We start from the raw sequence: 18,575 nt of genomic DNA on the forward strand, positions 1-18,575 counted from the left end.
AGCGATTCAAAAATATTTTGGAAAGTAATCAAATGTCTAAATTTCCTACAGAATTCCTATTGATTGCAAAATGAAAATAATTGTTCATGCTAAACATCAATCTGAGTCTCGTTTGTAATCACAAAAAATAATAAATAAAACAAAGAAAATGCCTTTTTTGCTTATTTTTTGCAATAAAAATCTGCAGACTGAAAGAGTCAGGTACAGGAGAGGGCTTATAAAGGACAAAAGGATGAGATGATGTTTTTCGTATTTGTTTCCTCCTTTTGTGGATCCAGATTTCAAAAATTTTCCTGCATCTTTCCACTTTTGAACGTATTAGGTATTTTAATATTTCTAGAAGTACATGTACAATTTTTGTGACTACACTGCAAATGTTGATTGGTATAGTGTTTTATATAAAGACATGAACGTCATTGTACACGTTGGGTGCAATTAATAAGTGATATTCCCAAGAGATTTATAGTCTATATAAAGAGGAATGAAAATTAAAACGTAACGCCGATCGTAATTCCTATTTAGTCGGTAAATAATATGAAAATAAGTATGCTCGTTTAATGATAAAATTGCTATTATACTGGCAAAACTTTTCGACAGCAACATTTGAAACACGGTTTGTACCAAGCAAGGTTGTATGGAAAGTCTTCGATTCATTTCAGCACTGCAAAACCTTCGATCAGAGGATCACTTGCTGTTTATTCGTGGTGAATACTGTAGGTGGTTTGCCTTTAGCTGAGCGAAATTTTTATTAATATCGACAGCCTATCCAGATAGAATTATCACAGAATGAAATGACACTGTCCCGATCAAAGTAAAAAATTTCACTCCAGAGACCACATTTTTACGCAGCATGCATGCTGAGCCAGAAATATTCCGATTATAACTTTTTTCTTTCTAGAGTATCGAATTTTTTTTCTACTTACCAATGTACGTATAAGTATAAAGGAAAAGATTTCTAATCCTCATAAATATTAATCCCTGAGATAGCCATCAACATCGAAATATTTTATATGTGTACAAGTTAGCCATATAATAATTTTTAGTTCGTTAATCCTAGTCATCAATAAATCTGTCGTTTATTATCTCAGGAAATTTTTCAAACGAAGCATAAAGCTTTGTGTGTTTATACAAATTATATGGATGGTTTCTTTCACTATGGGAAGGGGGCAATATATAAATTTAATTTTTTAAACTTTTTATTAATTACATCTACAGAATAAGTATTTTCATAGAATTACGAATTATATTTTATGAAACTTTGCATTTCGAATTATATATCTAATTGCATTGTTAAAGGAAATAAACACTAGCTCTATTTTTTCCTGCGTACAATTTATGTTTATACCTATGGTTATATAATAAAATAATAAGAGACAATAAATACAAGAAAGCAAAAATTATGTAAATATAAAAACAAAAAATATGGAAAGAATATCGGAGAATACTCATCAGAACAAAAGGATATCCCTTTTGTATTTAGAAAAAATCTGTTTATTCTGCATAGCAACTGACAATTTTAAAAAATAGGCCATTTTCCCGCCAAAACCCGCCTTCAGAAGGAATTGAAGAATCCTAAACTTAAGGTATATGCCAATTTATAGACAGAAATACCTGCAAAATTCGACTCATCTAATTAAGAAAATAAAAAAAAATGAAGAAAAGAGCCTTCGTTCCTCTCCTACATAGAGCAAAAGAATAAAAAAAGTGTTCAAAACAAGTGAATCAAAAACTGGCTAGATATTATTTAAAACCCATTAGAATACAGACAGTAAAAAAGAAAAAATGGTTAGAACTGTTTTTGTTGTAGTTGTTGTTGTTTCAGATAATTAAGAATAAAATTTAAAACAATACAATTTTAATAGTTTTTTTAATTAAGGAATGTCATTTTAAGGTGATCTTTTAAATTTCCAATTTGCTTCAAAGGAGTGTTTTGTCGAGACAGTTTGTATTTATTCCATATAATTGATTTAGAATGTTATTCGATAGATTTTAATTGAAACATTGGATGACAGAAATGTGAATCTATTGATAATTAATGTCCTTTCTTTTGTCATATATCATAGGTCTAATATATGAATTATCAAATCCAAAAAAATGGCTAAATGTGTTGATATTTTAAGGAATAAAAATGTATAATAAATATTTTTGAAAATACTGTAAATGTTCCATGATTAAATATTGTAAGGTCATCGACATACCTTAATGCTTAACGGCCTGTATATGCGTATTTTTTTAAAGAACAAAGAAATAAAAATTTGTAGTGATTGAAAAAAAAGAAAAATCTTATATTTGGAAAAAGAAAATTTCTCCTTTATCTATCTATCTAATATATATTTATAATTATTGCATTCATTTACTATTTAGCTACTAAAATCCAAGTTATCACGTTAACATACTACTACTAAAATCCAAGAAAAATATTACATAATCGTTAATTACTGAATTTATTTTAGGGCGCAGAACTATTCAACAATTTACAGATAATAAATACATTTAATTATGTGCACTTATCGTGGATAAAATTTTTTTAAAAGACTGAAACCAATGAAAAAATACCGTGACAACCAAATGAATAAGATAGTATATAGATTGTGTTTTATTTATTTAGGATTATAGTTCTAAATTTGACATAGTAAAATTAAAAATTTCAATATCGAAGAGCCAAATTTCCAATATGAAAAGACACTTTATATAATTCTACATGGCTTTAACGATGGTAATTGAAAATGTTTGAACGCATTATTTTTATCATGCTTTATGACATCCATTTAGTAGAATAAAAGAGAAAGTTAAGGATTCAATGCAGATTTAAACAGAATTACTAATATATATATAAGAAGATATTCTCACATGAATTGCATATGTTTACTGGTGATAACAGTCTTCTTTCGATTAAGGCAACACATCTAATTATTTTGTCTACTAGAAAAAAAATGTCTTGAATGGTGTAATATTTTATTTATTATTCTTTTTATTAAGCATTAAAATCTCTGATTTTATTCTTCAATACTAAAACATAATTTACATAAAACAATGTTTCTCCGGATATCCTTTATAAATCATTTCTAGTTTGTTCAAAAGGAGCATAGATAAAAAGGAAAAAAAATTAACATTTCTATGTTATTTAGAAGCAAAGACATTTTTTTAAGCATTTTATCTTTTTTTTATTGTTGTTGTTTTGTTTGTTTGTTTTTATTTGTTTAATGTTTTTTTTGGTTCAGTAAAAGAAAAATAAATGGTAGGGAAGAGAGAAACCTGCGGTTTATACGAAGCAAGAAAACGGGAGTACTCTCGAAAAGACGCATGCGCAGACGACAAGTAACAACCCACTGTTGCTATGGCGACTTTGACGTCATTGCCCGGGCTTTCCTCGGCGTTTGAGGTAGTAACCTGGCAATAATAAAAAAAAATAAAAAGACACTGCACATTTGAATACGAGAATTTAAGCGTTATGTCATGCTAAGACTCGTCAACTTTAAACGTTAAATTGTGATGAAATAATCCTTAAAGTGAAATATGAAATGGTAAACATGGCTGGTCTTGCATTCAGAACAATTTTGTTGAAAATAAAATCATTCGCCATTTTTTTTATATATGATTTAATTTTTGTAGTAAGAGAAAAATGTCCCAGATTATATTATTATTATTGCTATTATATTATTTAAGGCGTAGAGAAATTCAGCAATGCAAAATGAAATTTGTCTTCAAAACTATTCGTTTAACTTATAAATTTATTTCATATCTTATTTGATATTTAATTTTTTTCAACTCTCTGTAATTTATTATCCTGAAGTAAAAATGATTTTGAAGTTCTTCAAATAGACAGATGCTCCATATAATTTTGACAAAAATATTTAGTTTGAAAGGAGTATTAGTAAATAAAAAAATTTAATATAAAAGGAATAAATTAGATTGGCTAAAACAAACGCATCGAATCGATAAAAATTTCTAATTTATCGAAATCGTTCACGTCAGAGGTTTGGTCAAAATTATGTGATACCCAAAACTTTTGCATTTCAAGACGTACAAATTATTACAAAGAAGAATAAATGACTGAGCCTTGGAGATAACATAGAAAACACTGTCTTTCGATATAAATAACTCCATCAATGAAAGCCACCTTTTTGTCTTATAAATAATAAAAGTTAAAAAATTTTATAAAAATTAGAAATTCCATAAAAATTAAGTGTTTTACAAAGGACCGACAGTGCATACTGTCAAAGGCAGATTTAACGTCTTGGAAAATTTATGGAGAATACCAATCCTATATTTTAATTTTGCAAAGAATTTGTGCATCGTCTTGTCACAACTTTTTTTCTCACTAACGTCAAATTCACTTTCTTGTATAATATTTTTATCGGCCAGATATTTATTGAAGCAGTCTTTCTAAAAGTTTATCGATTGTACGAAAGAAACATGCTAGTCGATAGTTTACACATTGTCAAGGATCTTTTCCATATTTCTACAAATAGAAAATTTTTGCATTCCTTAATGGTTTTGGAAAAGAACTAAATTTAAACTAAATATTAAAAATAGAATTTAAACATTTTTTGCTGTTAAAATTGTATATATATGCCCCGCCTTTGTAATAAAGTTGATTCAGTTTTTTCTTTTTTTAAATAATTCTCGACAAGATCCTCTTCACCCTCTATTAATTCTTCTACATTTTCAACTGTTGGGGTATTTTGTTGCCAGCTTAGAAATACTCTTGGGGAGAGGGGGAAAGGGGGGTTGAATGTTTAAATGGAAGTTCAATCTTTTCATTCATCGATATCATCGTGGGGTAAGAAATATACAGTGCCAATGTATAAGTAAGATTTTCTCACATGAACTTTCAAGATTCCAATATGTTTTAAACTTAATATTAATTTTTAAATCTGCATTAAGTATTACAATTAATTTTTAATTCCTAGATCCTTTGGAGCAAGAGCTAATTAACTCTATTTTTATTAAATACACTCTTGATTAATTATAAGATTTAATTTCAATTCAAGCGCCGTTTGAAAGACTGTTATATGCGATGTGATCTTACTTTAATTCCCATCAAAAAAATTATTTCTATAGTTTGTTCGTTTGATTATCATGTATCACTGTCTGATATATGATCGACAATTCTTGTCAAAAGTGCAGTGTTAGTGCTTCAATTCTCACCAAATTTTTCGTTAGTCATCGCACAATTCTTGAACCTACGACTCCTGTAAAAATAGTTCGAGTTATTGGTTGGTATAATGATGTAATGGGTTATCTTTACCCGGACAGTTCTTAGCCGTGTGTCCAAAACTCACACAAACCGTATACTGCTGTGCACCTATAAACTTTGTAAATAGGATTGTATTCAATTCGAAATAGATCCCTTGCCTATTAAAAATATTTTTTCAAAATGGCTGAATCAACAGATAAAGTTCAATGCCTGACTTCCTTATTCTTAATCAAAATTTAATAACAAATGAATTATTCAATTTGTGCAAAAAATAGCTTTTTCCCAGTAAATCTTTGGCCTCTGTTTTATTATCTAAATTATATAGAAAAGGGAGCTAACTGTAACAATTTTTGAAAAATTGTTTATATGTTTAAATATGTTCGCGATTCCATGATTATAACATCTTATTTTTTAGCTTAACTATTCCTTCATTATATGCATTTAAAAAATTAAAATATTTTGTTGATTTTAGTACAGAAATATTTAATTTCACAACTAGTCGGCTGTTACAATCTATGTACTATACAATCAGATATACTATCGGCAATCAAAACAAAAATGTTTAAAATTATTTTTCCTTTCGTTTCCTTTTATTTTATTCATTTATTAATTCAAATACATAAAGCATTAGGTAATTATTATCATTTAGCATACTGATAATAAATTATATCAAGTGATTTACAGTAAAATAGGAGCCACGGTGGCCTGGTGGTGGTTTCAGGTTCCACCGAAGAACCGTCGTATTAGCAAGTTTGGTGCATGCTAAATCCGTCGGGACCAATTTCCTCCCGCTGGTGTGGTGTGTAAGCTTGGATAGGGAATGCCAGCTCAGGTGTCGTCCTCGTCAACTGAGCACGGTTCAAAATTACGCAGCCCGTTCCGAAATAGCCCTATTGTTGCGTTTAGACGGGACATTAATATAACTAAACTAATACTGTAAAATAAAGATAAAATTATTTAATTAATCAACACGGAAGTCATCATGTGTCTGCATCAAAATTGCAATGAACACAAGCAGATAATAAACAGCTTATTATCATGCACACTTTGAACTCACATTTTTCAAATTAAATATTGAATCCATTTTTCTTCACCAAAACAGAGGGAGGGGAGCTCGGTGGTCTGTTTATTAAGCTATGGATTTCAGGTCAGAGTGTTCCTGGTTTGAATCCGATTTCATCGAAGAATCACGGTTCCGTTATTAAATAATTACATACCATTAAAATAATAATAGAATTATTTCCGTAAAGAAAAAATTCCATTATTTCTTATCTAGATTTTAGGGCAAGGTGTTCTAGTATCGGAATATCGGACTCATCATCAATAGTTATTAGATTAGAAACCCGATCCATTACCTCTCAAAAAAATTTCCCCATGTATGTGATGGCTGCTGTCAATTCCATCTGGGGCAAACATCCCCTTCCCTTCCCTAGAACGGTGTAGAAACTTGGGATGAGCCTCCCGGATCAAATGCCCTTTCTTTCAAATGATTTTGGATCCAAGCTTTGTCCTGATACTGCCTCAACAGTGACATTAACCGAAAAAAAATTAAGCTAGATTGAATTATTTTAATCCAGTCATCATCACATTCTCCCTGTGTCCTGTACATATCTGAAATTGGGTTGTACATATTTTTGTGGGATTATTTCTGCAATAATTCTTCTAGAGAGCAAAGCCTGCTTTTTCCTCTATTTACAGTGATGTCAACTGAGGGACTAGCGTAGATGGAAAAATTTGAAATAAATAATATTTTCTCATTTAAACTGAAAATTTGAACCATTCCTTTTCATATTTTTGTAACCCTATAATTCAGATCAGCGAGTTCTGAATTTTTAATTTTTTTAATTTGTAATGAAATCTGGGATCCCCCTTTCTTTAAATGAGTACAATCATTTCGCTTGTTCTAGTAACTAGAAACACCACAAATAAGTAAAAATCGCCAATATAAATAGTATAAAACGCTAACCAAGCCAAATATTAAAATGCATAGTGTTTGAAAATGAGAAAATACAACCAATGGAGTCTTTTGTAGATTTTACTGAAACAAAAAATAAAATTTCTAAAAGAATTTCAAATGTTATTTTGAACATGCTTGAAGCTAATGGTCTCAATGTAATGAACTGTAAAGGTCAGACATGTGATTATGTTGCTATTGTAGCCAGAAATCATTCAGTAGTGCTGCAACGAATAAAAGAAATCTCTAAGCTGAATCCACAACCTTGCCGAAATCATTAGTTTATTTGTTTGCATACAGCCTCAATTGAGACAGTTATATTCTAGTCACTGTTATACTTTATTTTCTTATAATAATGACCTAACCTTGTCGTCGCATAAATGTTGTGTATCTATCGTTAAATGACAAACGTATAAGAATTTATGTAACAAATGTGTTTATTATATTATAAAATGTGCATTATTTCTTCTTTTTTATTCTGTATAATCTATACTTATAATAAAGCTCAATGTGTGTGTGTGTTGGCGCTCTACAGGCCAGACCATTCAACTTACAGCTACCAAATTTGGTACATGTATACCTTAGAGGTCGGGAATGTGCACCTGGGGTCCCTTTTTTGAAATTTTAATTAGAATTTTAATTATTAATTAAAAACTAACTTTCCCGCCAAAAAAATCTTCCATTTTCCCCACCGCCAACTTTTCCGTCAAAATAATCTTCCATTTTCCCCACCGCCAAATGAGTAAGACTTCAGTTTTTTTTTTCTCCCAACAGTAATGAGGCTAGGGTTAACATTTTTTTGGGGATTATTTCAAACGATTCTGTTTATTTTCTTAATGTTTTATGCATTTAAAATTAAACATTGTTAATTAATCCATGTTTCAGATTCATTCTGAAGTACTTTTGAATTAAAATAACACAGAATAAAGGAAATTAAAAATGTATAATCTACATAGCGTTACCCCAACTGGCGTAGAAAAATTCACGCATTTGCGTTAGCATAACTAGCGAAGAAAATTCACGCATGCGCATTGTTCCGATTTTTGTCATGACAACCATTATCAACGGATGATTTAAATTATTTACACAATAAAAATTTATTCTCACCAACAAATCCTTTTAATTTCTGTAAGGGTTTATTTGGTAGGGAATTTGTAAAGATAAATTTGATTGGTAAGAATTTAGTAAGGATATTGTGGTAACAATTTTTTTCTTAGTAAAAAATCCTTTATAATTTCTATATAATTCAGTTGGAACTTCATGTATTTAATACCAAATAAGAGGGCGACGGATATGATCCTACATCCTAAGCAGCTGAAACTTATTCACTCATCCTTTGGTTAATAATCTGAATGATGGTGTAAGGTGGTGTCGTTGATCTCCACTAATTTATGATTTGAAATTTGAACCTTTACATTGATTCTAAAAAACAGTTGTTACATGCTCAATAAATGTTTCTCTCTTCTCTGTAGATCCAGCAGTCGAGCGTGGTGAAGGATAACAACAGCAACGATCCCAACATCGCGAGCGACCAGGTATCCTCGTCCAGAACGGAAGAGGACACCAGGGCCGCTCTGTCCTTGTTCGGTTGGCTCAAGAGATCGCAGCCGATCGTTCCTCCCAACTACAACCGGCAGAGGCTTTCCAAGAATATCGACAAAGTGTCCAAGATCCTCTTTCCCTTGTCCTTTGGCCTGTTCGTGGCCGGTTACTTCCTCACCTACGCCGTCATCAAGCCTACCCACTCGGAGAACTGGGAATTGCTCAGTAACGGAGGCACAAACTAGAACTGGATGCTCTCGAAGAGTAGATAATTTGCCAAAGGAATTAGGGAGAGGGAAAGCACAGGGGACGCTTGTTGCAATGTGTATATGAATAAGGTGCCAGAGCTGTAAGAGACGTAAAGATGAGACTTAGAATTATTTTGGTGTCGTTGATCTCAGATTTAAATCCAAATAATGATTAAACAAGCAGTGGCGTAGCAAGAGGAAATGGCAACCAGAACACAGTTTTCTCCTCCCCATCATATATGACTTTATGTGAAATACATCCTTAATATTTCGTCTTTCTTCCACCTCTTCCAAGATTGTTCCCAAAGCATTTATATTTTCATCTCCTCTTCCTATCGCCGAGCCACTGCGGATAGAAAGCTCTGTTTTTCTTTGTATCGGATTGGAATTCACTCTATTTAAATCATACATTATGAAAAAAAATATTGAGAAAAGTGACAAAAACATGCATCTACTGTCGGAATCTTTTTCCACTTCTAAAATAAAATAAAAAATTAATTAACCTGTTTGGGTACAGCAAAGCATTATTTTTAAATATTAAATTGTTTCCACGGACAAAATGCATTGTTAAGTATATAATTGAATAACAACTGTATTTGAATGCATTAAAGAAATAATATCCTTAAAAAGCTATAAATGATCGATATAAAACAGATTATCGTAATAGAAAGATAAAAATTTACTCTGTTGTTATCCCCGTTTGAAAAGTTATTATTATGTAAGAAATTTATCGTAAAAACATATAAATGATTTCCAAGCATGAAAATTTGTTTCATTTTCTCAAATATTTTCCCCATTTACATTCTATACTAATAAAGATGATTCATATTGCATAACTGTTAGTTAAAAATAGTTTTAAAATAATTCACCTTGTATGTAAATCAGTAAAGCATTTTATTTGCAATTGTACTTCAAAAAATTATTCTTGATGAGTAAGGGCGGCTATCAAAAAATGGCTTATCTATCTAAACTCTTAATAATAAAGCTCTATGAATTAAATAAATTTTGTTAATAACTATTCACAATACTTTATTTATCTCAAATAGAAATATTTGTTCAGAATAAATTGTTTTATTGAGCTTTTTTACTAAAAATAATTACAAATATCTCAGGGATTCCGGCTATTGAAAGCTTTTCCTTTATGCCGATTTCTTTTAGAAGCTAGATACTGATTGAATGCAAATTTAATTTGAAATTCCTTGTGGCTGCAGTGGAAAAATTGATATTGAATCTAAGTTAATGTTACAGTTTAATAAATATATAATATTAATCATTATTTTTTACTTTTTATTGATTGTAAGTTATGAATTTAGAAAGAAAATTTTGAAAAAAATCTCTGGTCACAGTCTAAATCTGATTTGTTTTTATTTTCTTTGCTAAATTCTTTGTGAATATATATATATATATATATATATGAAGAAAAAGCATAAAGATTATAAATCAATACAAATTTGAAATTAATATACGAAGAAATTAATGAAATTATTGATACATAAATTCGCTTTTGAATGTTTTAATACTTTTCTGCAATCTTATAATCAAAGTTCGATGGACCAATAAATGCGTTATTATTTGTTTTCAGCAATTAATATTTCTGAACCTATTTCCGCATTAATTTTAGCAGTGCTTGTTCAGAAATTAGATCTTGAGATATATTAAATTATATTATATATGTAGATAACGACTGAATATTATGAAATTTATCTTTTTTGTAAATATCTGCCTTTTCAAAATATTCAGAGCTTCAAACTTATGTATATAGGTTAAATATTAACTTACTATCATGGAACTTCTTGTGCTAAATAAAAAACTAAGTAGAAAATCATTCGGTAGCAGACACTTAACCGACAAGACACTTAAAAATATGACCATTCAATCAATAGGATGTCTCCTTTAGGATCCAGGACACTTAGGCAACTTGTATATTTTTGTAAATTTTGTAAGATATAATAATTTTAATAATTATATTGATAATTCTAATAATGGAATTATAGAAAAACGAATATCTGCATTAACTTAAAATTGCAAGTACCTACTGGAGTCTTAATTATATGCAAATGGGAAAAAAATCGGTAGTTACCCGATTTGACAATCAAATTCAGTAAAATTGAAGTGCAGAGTTTTTACAAAAATTTGACAAGTTCGTAGGCATTCGAAAATTTAATTGCATTATAATATTCAAGATTATGTTTAAAAATGCTGTTTGTAAAGTTTAAATTAAAATTTGAATATAATACATGCCTAAGTGATTGTTAGACTGCGATTCTAATGGTTATAGCAAGTGGTAGAAATCTGAGATCTGTCTGATAGATGGCTGTGAGTGTTAGGAAAATTCTGATATGAAATATATAACTATAATGTGTCTAAATAAAACAGTTGCGAATAAAGTTGATAATGCTATGTTTTCCCCTAGCAGACTCAGTGCATAGTTCTTCATGAAACCAACGTCTTTATGAAACTAATATTTACGATCTTACGAATGTTTATGACATTGAGTGTAGTCAGAAGTAAAAATCCACTCTGTCAATGCATCAGGACAGAACTGTCTAATTTTCCAACAAAGTAAGTTCCTCCCCCTTTGTTCAAATACCAGAGCAATTAATTTTTAGCTATGATCATTAAAATGGACCCTTCATGGAAGGCAGAATTCAGCTGCCACTACACAAGTAATTCACCGAAATCGCCAAATAATATCCAAGAGACTACATTAAGGAAAAAGTCGAAGCAGGCATTGAAGTTACATAGTATGAAGTGATTTGACCAATACCAACTTCACAATTTGTTTAATTCCAATCTTGGCTTTGCTGTGAACCACTAAATCCAATAATCCTTGTTGAGGTAATTCAAATATACATATATATTGAATTCTAAGATTAACATTCAGTATAATTTAGTATTCAGTTATAATTATATAGCATAAGATAGTATTCATTTCTAAGATGATTTGAAAGCACGTCATTAAATGCTGTTTTCCAACTGTGCGAAAAATTTAACACTAATTTTTGTGACATGTTAGATGCATCAATCATTTCAACATCGGCAAACTGGAATACACACCTTGAATGTGGGATCATCCACTAACACATACAACCGATAAAAACAGGATTACTGCGAGCTTTAGTTCTTTTGAAGGGATTCAGGGCAAGACGTTTCAGCTTCATTCAATAGCACACCGTCGCTAAATGCTTTATATCAGACCTCTCCCGACATACACAGCATTCTATTATTAAAAAGACTCATATTTCGATTACTTGAAATAATGCTGTTAGAACCACAGTTCTCACTTTCAATTGGAAGAATTTTACGAATGTAAATCTATAAATTTTACAGATCTTATCTATCATGTAAATTACGACCGAAAGACATGTAGGTTATTTGTCATGAGTCCATGAAAAGTATTTAAAGTGAAAAAAGATAAACTATTGTACATATATAAAAAGATATTTTGAACGATAATTTAACTGCATTGTTTTGATTTTTGTGATTAATAGGAAGGTAAGTTATACATTGGGAGAAATCAGTAGCTTTGGATTTTTTTAAATTTCTTTGTTTAGATTGCCACATGATTTATTAGCTTTTACATTTATATACAAATCATTTGTGCTGAAAAGTTCTGGAAGATAAAAATGTCAAATTAAAACAATAGTTAGAATTAAAAAAACTTAAAAATCAACAGAATGAAAGCTATAGATATTTGCAGTGGTTAATTGAATACAAAAAGGTTGTTACTAAATTACCTCTTGTTACTAAATTTTCAAGAAATCCCTCGGAAAATAACAAACGTTTACTCAGCTGATAATTTGAATAGAAGTTCCAGCTAAACTGCTTCATTTCCAGTACATTATGAAAATTGAATAAAATTTAATCAACTGTGATGCATGGAAAAAAAGTACGGAAGTAGCGAAATGGTGCCATATTTGTATTGCAAAAAAAGCTGTATTATAAAAAGAATGGCAAGAACATGATGTTCTATTGAAAGATACTGAAATTATCATGGAACAAATTAAACCACGCTTTCGCAAGCCATAAAAAGGCACGAGATCAATTGCTGTACTGGCGATAGCATATGCGCAGTAAACTAAGTCTCTTTCTGTATTCACTGAGGTTCGATATACCATTTCCTTTAAATATCTCCGTAAGAGAAGGAATCGGATTAGACAGCCATACCTCTGGAACGTGTTGGGATTTCACAGAATGTCAATGAGAATTACTTTCGGTACACTGAATGCATATTTTTTCCGTATTTCTGTCTGTAGAGATATGACTGTCCTAGTCACAATTTTTGGCTTCACGAGCAGTGATTGCAAATTATTTGGTCCTGGCAATGTACTTAATAAAAGAAAATTTTGAGTATGTTAACATATGATGTTCGTTAAAAACGTAACTGAAAAAGAATGTAATCTTTCTTTCATTTCCTCTTTCAATCCAAGACCCTTGACGAATTGTTAATGCATTGTTTTCTTTCAACTTGACCTTGGACGTTTGTAATACTCAGTAGGTAAACTATTATCTACTAAAAAAATTCTTTTGAAATTAAAGTTCTAGACTTTAGAAATCTACAGATTGTAAATTATTGACTTGCTAAGGGGAGCGCTAAATTCCAATCCATAATGAAATATGGAATTGGGGTGATAAAAACATAAAAGAAGGAAGCAAGGACACTCGAAGAGTCATTCGGAATCTTTAGATAAGATGAACTTTAAAACACTACAGCAGTATATACTGAAGATGAGAAACGAGAAGTATTGCAAACCGTCTAAAACACACCTAAACACAGTTAGGGAAAAAATTTGTAACTAACAGTAGAATGAGAATTGAAGAATCAATATTTTTGACAACTATGTCTTTTTCATAAAGTCTCATAGATAGCTTTAAAGATACCACAAACACGTTTCGTCATCTATAAGATCATGGATATTTTATATCCAACACTATTTTCACGAGCTCACGGGATCTTATCATATTTTCTTCCTGCGGGTCACGACCTAGGACTTCTCAGTACATAAGTTGGCCAATGCTTCTGGTTGTTGTGCATATCTATATCCTTTTTTCATAAGTGTAAATAAGCCATATATTTTCTTCACGGCATTCAGCGTGTTTTCTCGCTGTTATTTTGTTCATATGGATCATTATAATTATATATACGATATATGAATAAATACTGTATGTCATACAGATATTGTGTCTATACACATGTACATAACTGTGTGAAAAAAATGTATTTTGCCTATCTTGGTGAAGGTAGATGTATTATTAAATAAAAGATCTCCTGAAATGTATTGTAATCCCACATATTTAAGTAAATGTATTCCTTGCTTCCAAAATAAAAGTCTCTTATTCATCTAGCTGTGTTATTGTATTTTTTTTTTCCTATGAAATCCTTAGTCCTATAATAATTGCAAAAACAGTGCTGTAATGAAGAGAAATGAGTATACGATTTTTTGTTAACAATTCCAAAATTCAATGAGAATTTATGATTCCATTATCTGGATCACATACTAAATTTAATATAAGGAATTTTTCATTAATGGATTTATTCCAAGATTAGCTGAAAAAGTAAGTTATTAAATTTAACTTGCTAAAGTGCAATCATCCAGCTTGCACATCTATTGACTTTCACATTATGTTGCACAAATAGAGGATAAACCTTTCAACAAATTTAATAGAAAATTTAATTCAGATCTAGAAGCCTAGTAATAAAATTATATGCAGAATTTCATCTGTTTAATTTATATTTTTGAGTTACCATATTCCTGTATGCAGGAATAGACGGACAGACTTTCTGCAACAGGATTCAGTCCAGGAATTCATGCTTGAACGTTCATCTATCCATACGATCACAAGTTTCGCCTATCTTTTTTTTTAATTATCAGACAGATTAAATGTTAATACATTTGAAGCTCTTTTACGAAATTATATAATGCTAACACTTCTCTGACTCTAATAAAATTAATATATTTTTTTTAACTTGCAATACTTTATTTACACTTATTCCCACTATTTCATTTGAATTTATTCATATGAAATCTCTCAAACAAACAAACAAAAAAAAAGAACAAACTTCGTTTTCTTGGTTATTCATAGTGGTTTTATGTTGCTAAACATTTTTAACTTAATTTGATCAGAATGATACAATAAATCGAAGATGACGATAAAATAAATCGATATGATCAAAGTAATATTACACACCCTTTTTCCAACGACAAAGATTAATGAAAAAAATATTTGAAGTGATTGAGGAACTTCACATAGCTGTTAGTTGTAGTAACTTTGTTTTCACACTGAGTCTTTGAATTTTCTAATGCTTGACAGTTATTTGCGTACCGTAGCCAGACTTTTTCCATATCTTTTTGGAAAGCAAATACTATTGGTATGTGATCCGTCTGTATTGTAAAATATCGGTTTTTTAACATTATTTAAAATGTTTTACTACTATGTAGAGAGCTAATAATTTTCTGTCATAAGTGCTATATTTTCTTCTTATTTGTGTCAAAGTTCGGGTAAAAAAAACTCAAAGGTTGTTTTTCATTGTTCACAATCTGGAGTAAAACTGCTCCAATAGTAATATTACTAGAGACATCAGTTTTCAATGCTATTTTAACCTTTTTGTATATATGAATTTACTTTGAGGCATGGCAAATGCATCTTTTAACACTTGGAAAACGTTTTCTTGTTTCTTCTTTCCAAGTTATTTGTTTTCTGAAACTCCTTTGATACCAGCAAGCAATGTTGTTAAAAATTGGTGTAATTTCGTATATTTGGTATGAAACTGTAATAAAAAACCCTTATACCTAAAAATCGCCTTAAATTAGTGAATAACTTTGTTTTCGGGAAATTACTGATTACATCAACTTTCGTGGGAAGATATTTAAGCCCTTCAGCTGACTCAAGTCTGGTTTGAACAAATTTACACTTTACGCATTAAGGCATAGACCATATTCGAAGACACCTTGAACATGTTGCCAATGAGTTTCTTCATCAGGAACGGTTATTAGAATTTCATCCAAATAGCAAAATACGAACTCTAATATATTCAGCATTGAGATTCATGAAGCATTGGAGTGTTTTAACCGCCTTGCCTGAGCCCAATTTCATGAATGAGAACTCAAATAACACGAAAAGCACGGGAATTGTTGTCTTTAATATATCTTCTTGAGAACCAAAATTTATTGGTACACTTTAATGAAATCTATGGATGAGAAACTTTTGTTCGATGCTGAAATGTAGCTGCAGTTCGTTAAAAATGAAAGAGAGTATCTATTAGAATTCGTGACGTTTTTTAATGCTCTATAGTCCCGAAAGGTCACCAATTGCCTGATATCTTCATAGAAAGATGCAGTGGGCTCGACTAGATTATCTTGGATGGTATGCATAAATCAATTTGTAACATAAATTCTATCTCCTTTTTAGCTGCTTTCAGTTTTTTTTTTTTTTTTTTTTTTTTTTTTTTTTTTTTTTTTTTTAATAAGCCCTAGCTTAACGAAAACGGGTGGACCTCTAGTTTCAATGTAATGTTCGATATTATGATTGACCTTATCGATGTTATGTTCGACCTTATTGTTAACTGAGTTCAATTTTAAAAAATCCTTAAAATAGCTAATAATGTTTTTATATGAATCGTGATAGCATTTAAAATTGGAATATTTTTTTACTATTTTGGAAAAGATGGAATTCCGTTTCTTGTTAACAATGCAGTGCCATTTTTGGAATCCATAAAATGTTAAAATCTGCAAGAAAATCCTTTGCTATTATACATCTGTTCCAGCAAAACTTAAATTAAAAAACTAGAAGTTTCATTCTCTAACCTTCTAATGCTATAAATGTCATTTCATACTAGTTAAAAATTCCTTAAATTTTACGACTAAGTTTCATGGGAACAAAAAAGCAAACAATAATAAGGATCATTTTCAGAAAAAAGACAAATATAGAAGTCTGTACATGAATTGCATAACTGGAATATAAAAATAAATATTTGTAATCGAAATGTTAAACTGACGATAAAAAATAACTATTTAATTAAATCTGATTCCTCATTATTAGCATTTTTTAATATTTAATCACTAAGAAAGCTCTTCTCTGACGCTTAAATAGCCTCAGTAGACAAAAATTAAAAAAATGCATATTGAAAATTGTGCGAAACACACCTGTAGGATTTAAAGAAAATCACCAATTTAAAACATTTTTTTTAAAAAAAATTTGATAGAATCAGAAGAAGTGGTCACTTCGAAATTTTCTCGCATACTCCCTAATAAGGATATCTCTTTTCCTTGACCCCCCCCCCCGTCCATATAAAAATCCTGGACATTTAGACAAGCCCTTGAACAAAACAGATCCTCAGATTTTCATTTTCAAAATTCAGCACATGAGTGTTTTTTGTGCTTTATAATCTAATGAAGAAAACTGAATATGCATTTTAGATGCTTTTTTTCTACTATTAGAAAATAAAGTCTGGCGTAGACCTACAAATTTAGTAATAAAATCCAGTTTACTTTTTTAAGTCGGCGCGTTTTTCATTTCTCAAATTTATATGTGGGTGAATGTGCAGATGAATAAATAGTTAACTCCCTTGACCGTTTTGCCTCATACACTAGATTAAATGTTTAAACTATAAATCACCTTTTATGCATCTATGTCTTTGCATAATGTAATTATCGTATTCATTTGAATTCAGACAGCAAAAGTTTCTCTAGATGAAATTTTGTTCAAAATTTGGCAGAAATATAAATTTTGTGGTAAATTTCAAGTTGTTTATGGCGTTCTTCAACTTGCAATAAAGAAAGAAAAACATTATCTTTTTTTTACTGGATAAAATTATAATTTTAAAATAAAATTTAATCATTTTAATAAAGTTAATTAGTCTTCTTATCTGGTCTGTAAAATGTTCTTACTTTCATTAATTGTAAAATTAAACAGGCTATTTAAAAGGATGTTGTTGTTGTTGTTGTTGTTTTCCTTTTAAACAACGAACATATCATTTAACAGTGCCTAGTTTCCTACAGAAAAATTCAATAATAATTACTTTTTCATTTAAAATACATAATTAATTCTTTGAAATTCTTAATAATGCTTCCAATTAATATACATTGATACATTATAGGAATAACATCTTACTCACGAATTCAATTTTCCTCTTCTTACTTTATCCATTGTCTTGAGGCGCCATCTATGAATTTAAATGTAAAAATGCAGCACTTATTTTCGTTTTATGCTATAAGGAGAAATAATTCCACATACGTGTGAAAATAATCTTTAAAAGTGAAAATGTACTTGCAGATGATCGATTACTGAACAAATCTTTTTTTTTAATTCATTTAGTTTTAAATTTATCTAATAAAATTGGCTGTTATCATTAAACATAAAAAATTTATGATAACAATTGATTTTTATAAAATTATAAAATTGGTATAAAGTTTTAAATGGTTTACTAAGCTGTCTAAGTAATTTACTATCTTTAAGCATTTTGCAAGCATAAAACCCTTTTAACAAATTTCTCTACAAATAATAAAGAAGAATTTGTGTGTTGATGCTCTACAGAGCTAACTGTTTAAACTACAGCTACTAAACTTCATACATATAGGGTGGAAATGTGCATGTCAAATTATTTTAATTAAAGTTTTAATTAATTAAAAAT

General features: G+C 29.8%; 1 protein-coding gene across 2 annotated transcripts in view; it reads left to right on the forward strand.

The window, feature by feature from the left end:
- LOC129961674 (glutamate-gated chloride channel-like) overlaps positions 1-10,279 on the forward strand; it is a 307,445-nt gene extending 297,166 nt beyond the window's left edge. For both annotated transcript variants that reach the window (XM_056075205.1, XM_056075206.1), the window contains exon 10: positions 8,627-10,279. In XM_056075205.1, coding sequence (XP_055931180.1) covers positions 8,627-8,941 — 315 coding nt within the window. In that variant the 3' untranslated portion in view covers positions 8,942-10,279. The remainder of the gene's footprint in view (positions 1-8,626) is intronic.
- Positions 10,280-18,575: the final 8,296 nt, after the last annotated feature.

Source organism: Argiope bruennichi, chromosome 2 (genome assembly GCF_947563725.1).
Source record: "Argiope bruennichi chromosome 2, qqArgBrue1.1, whole genome shotgun sequence".
Lineage (NCBI taxonomy): Eukaryota > Metazoa > Arthropoda > Arachnida > Araneae > Araneidae > Argiope > Argiope bruennichi.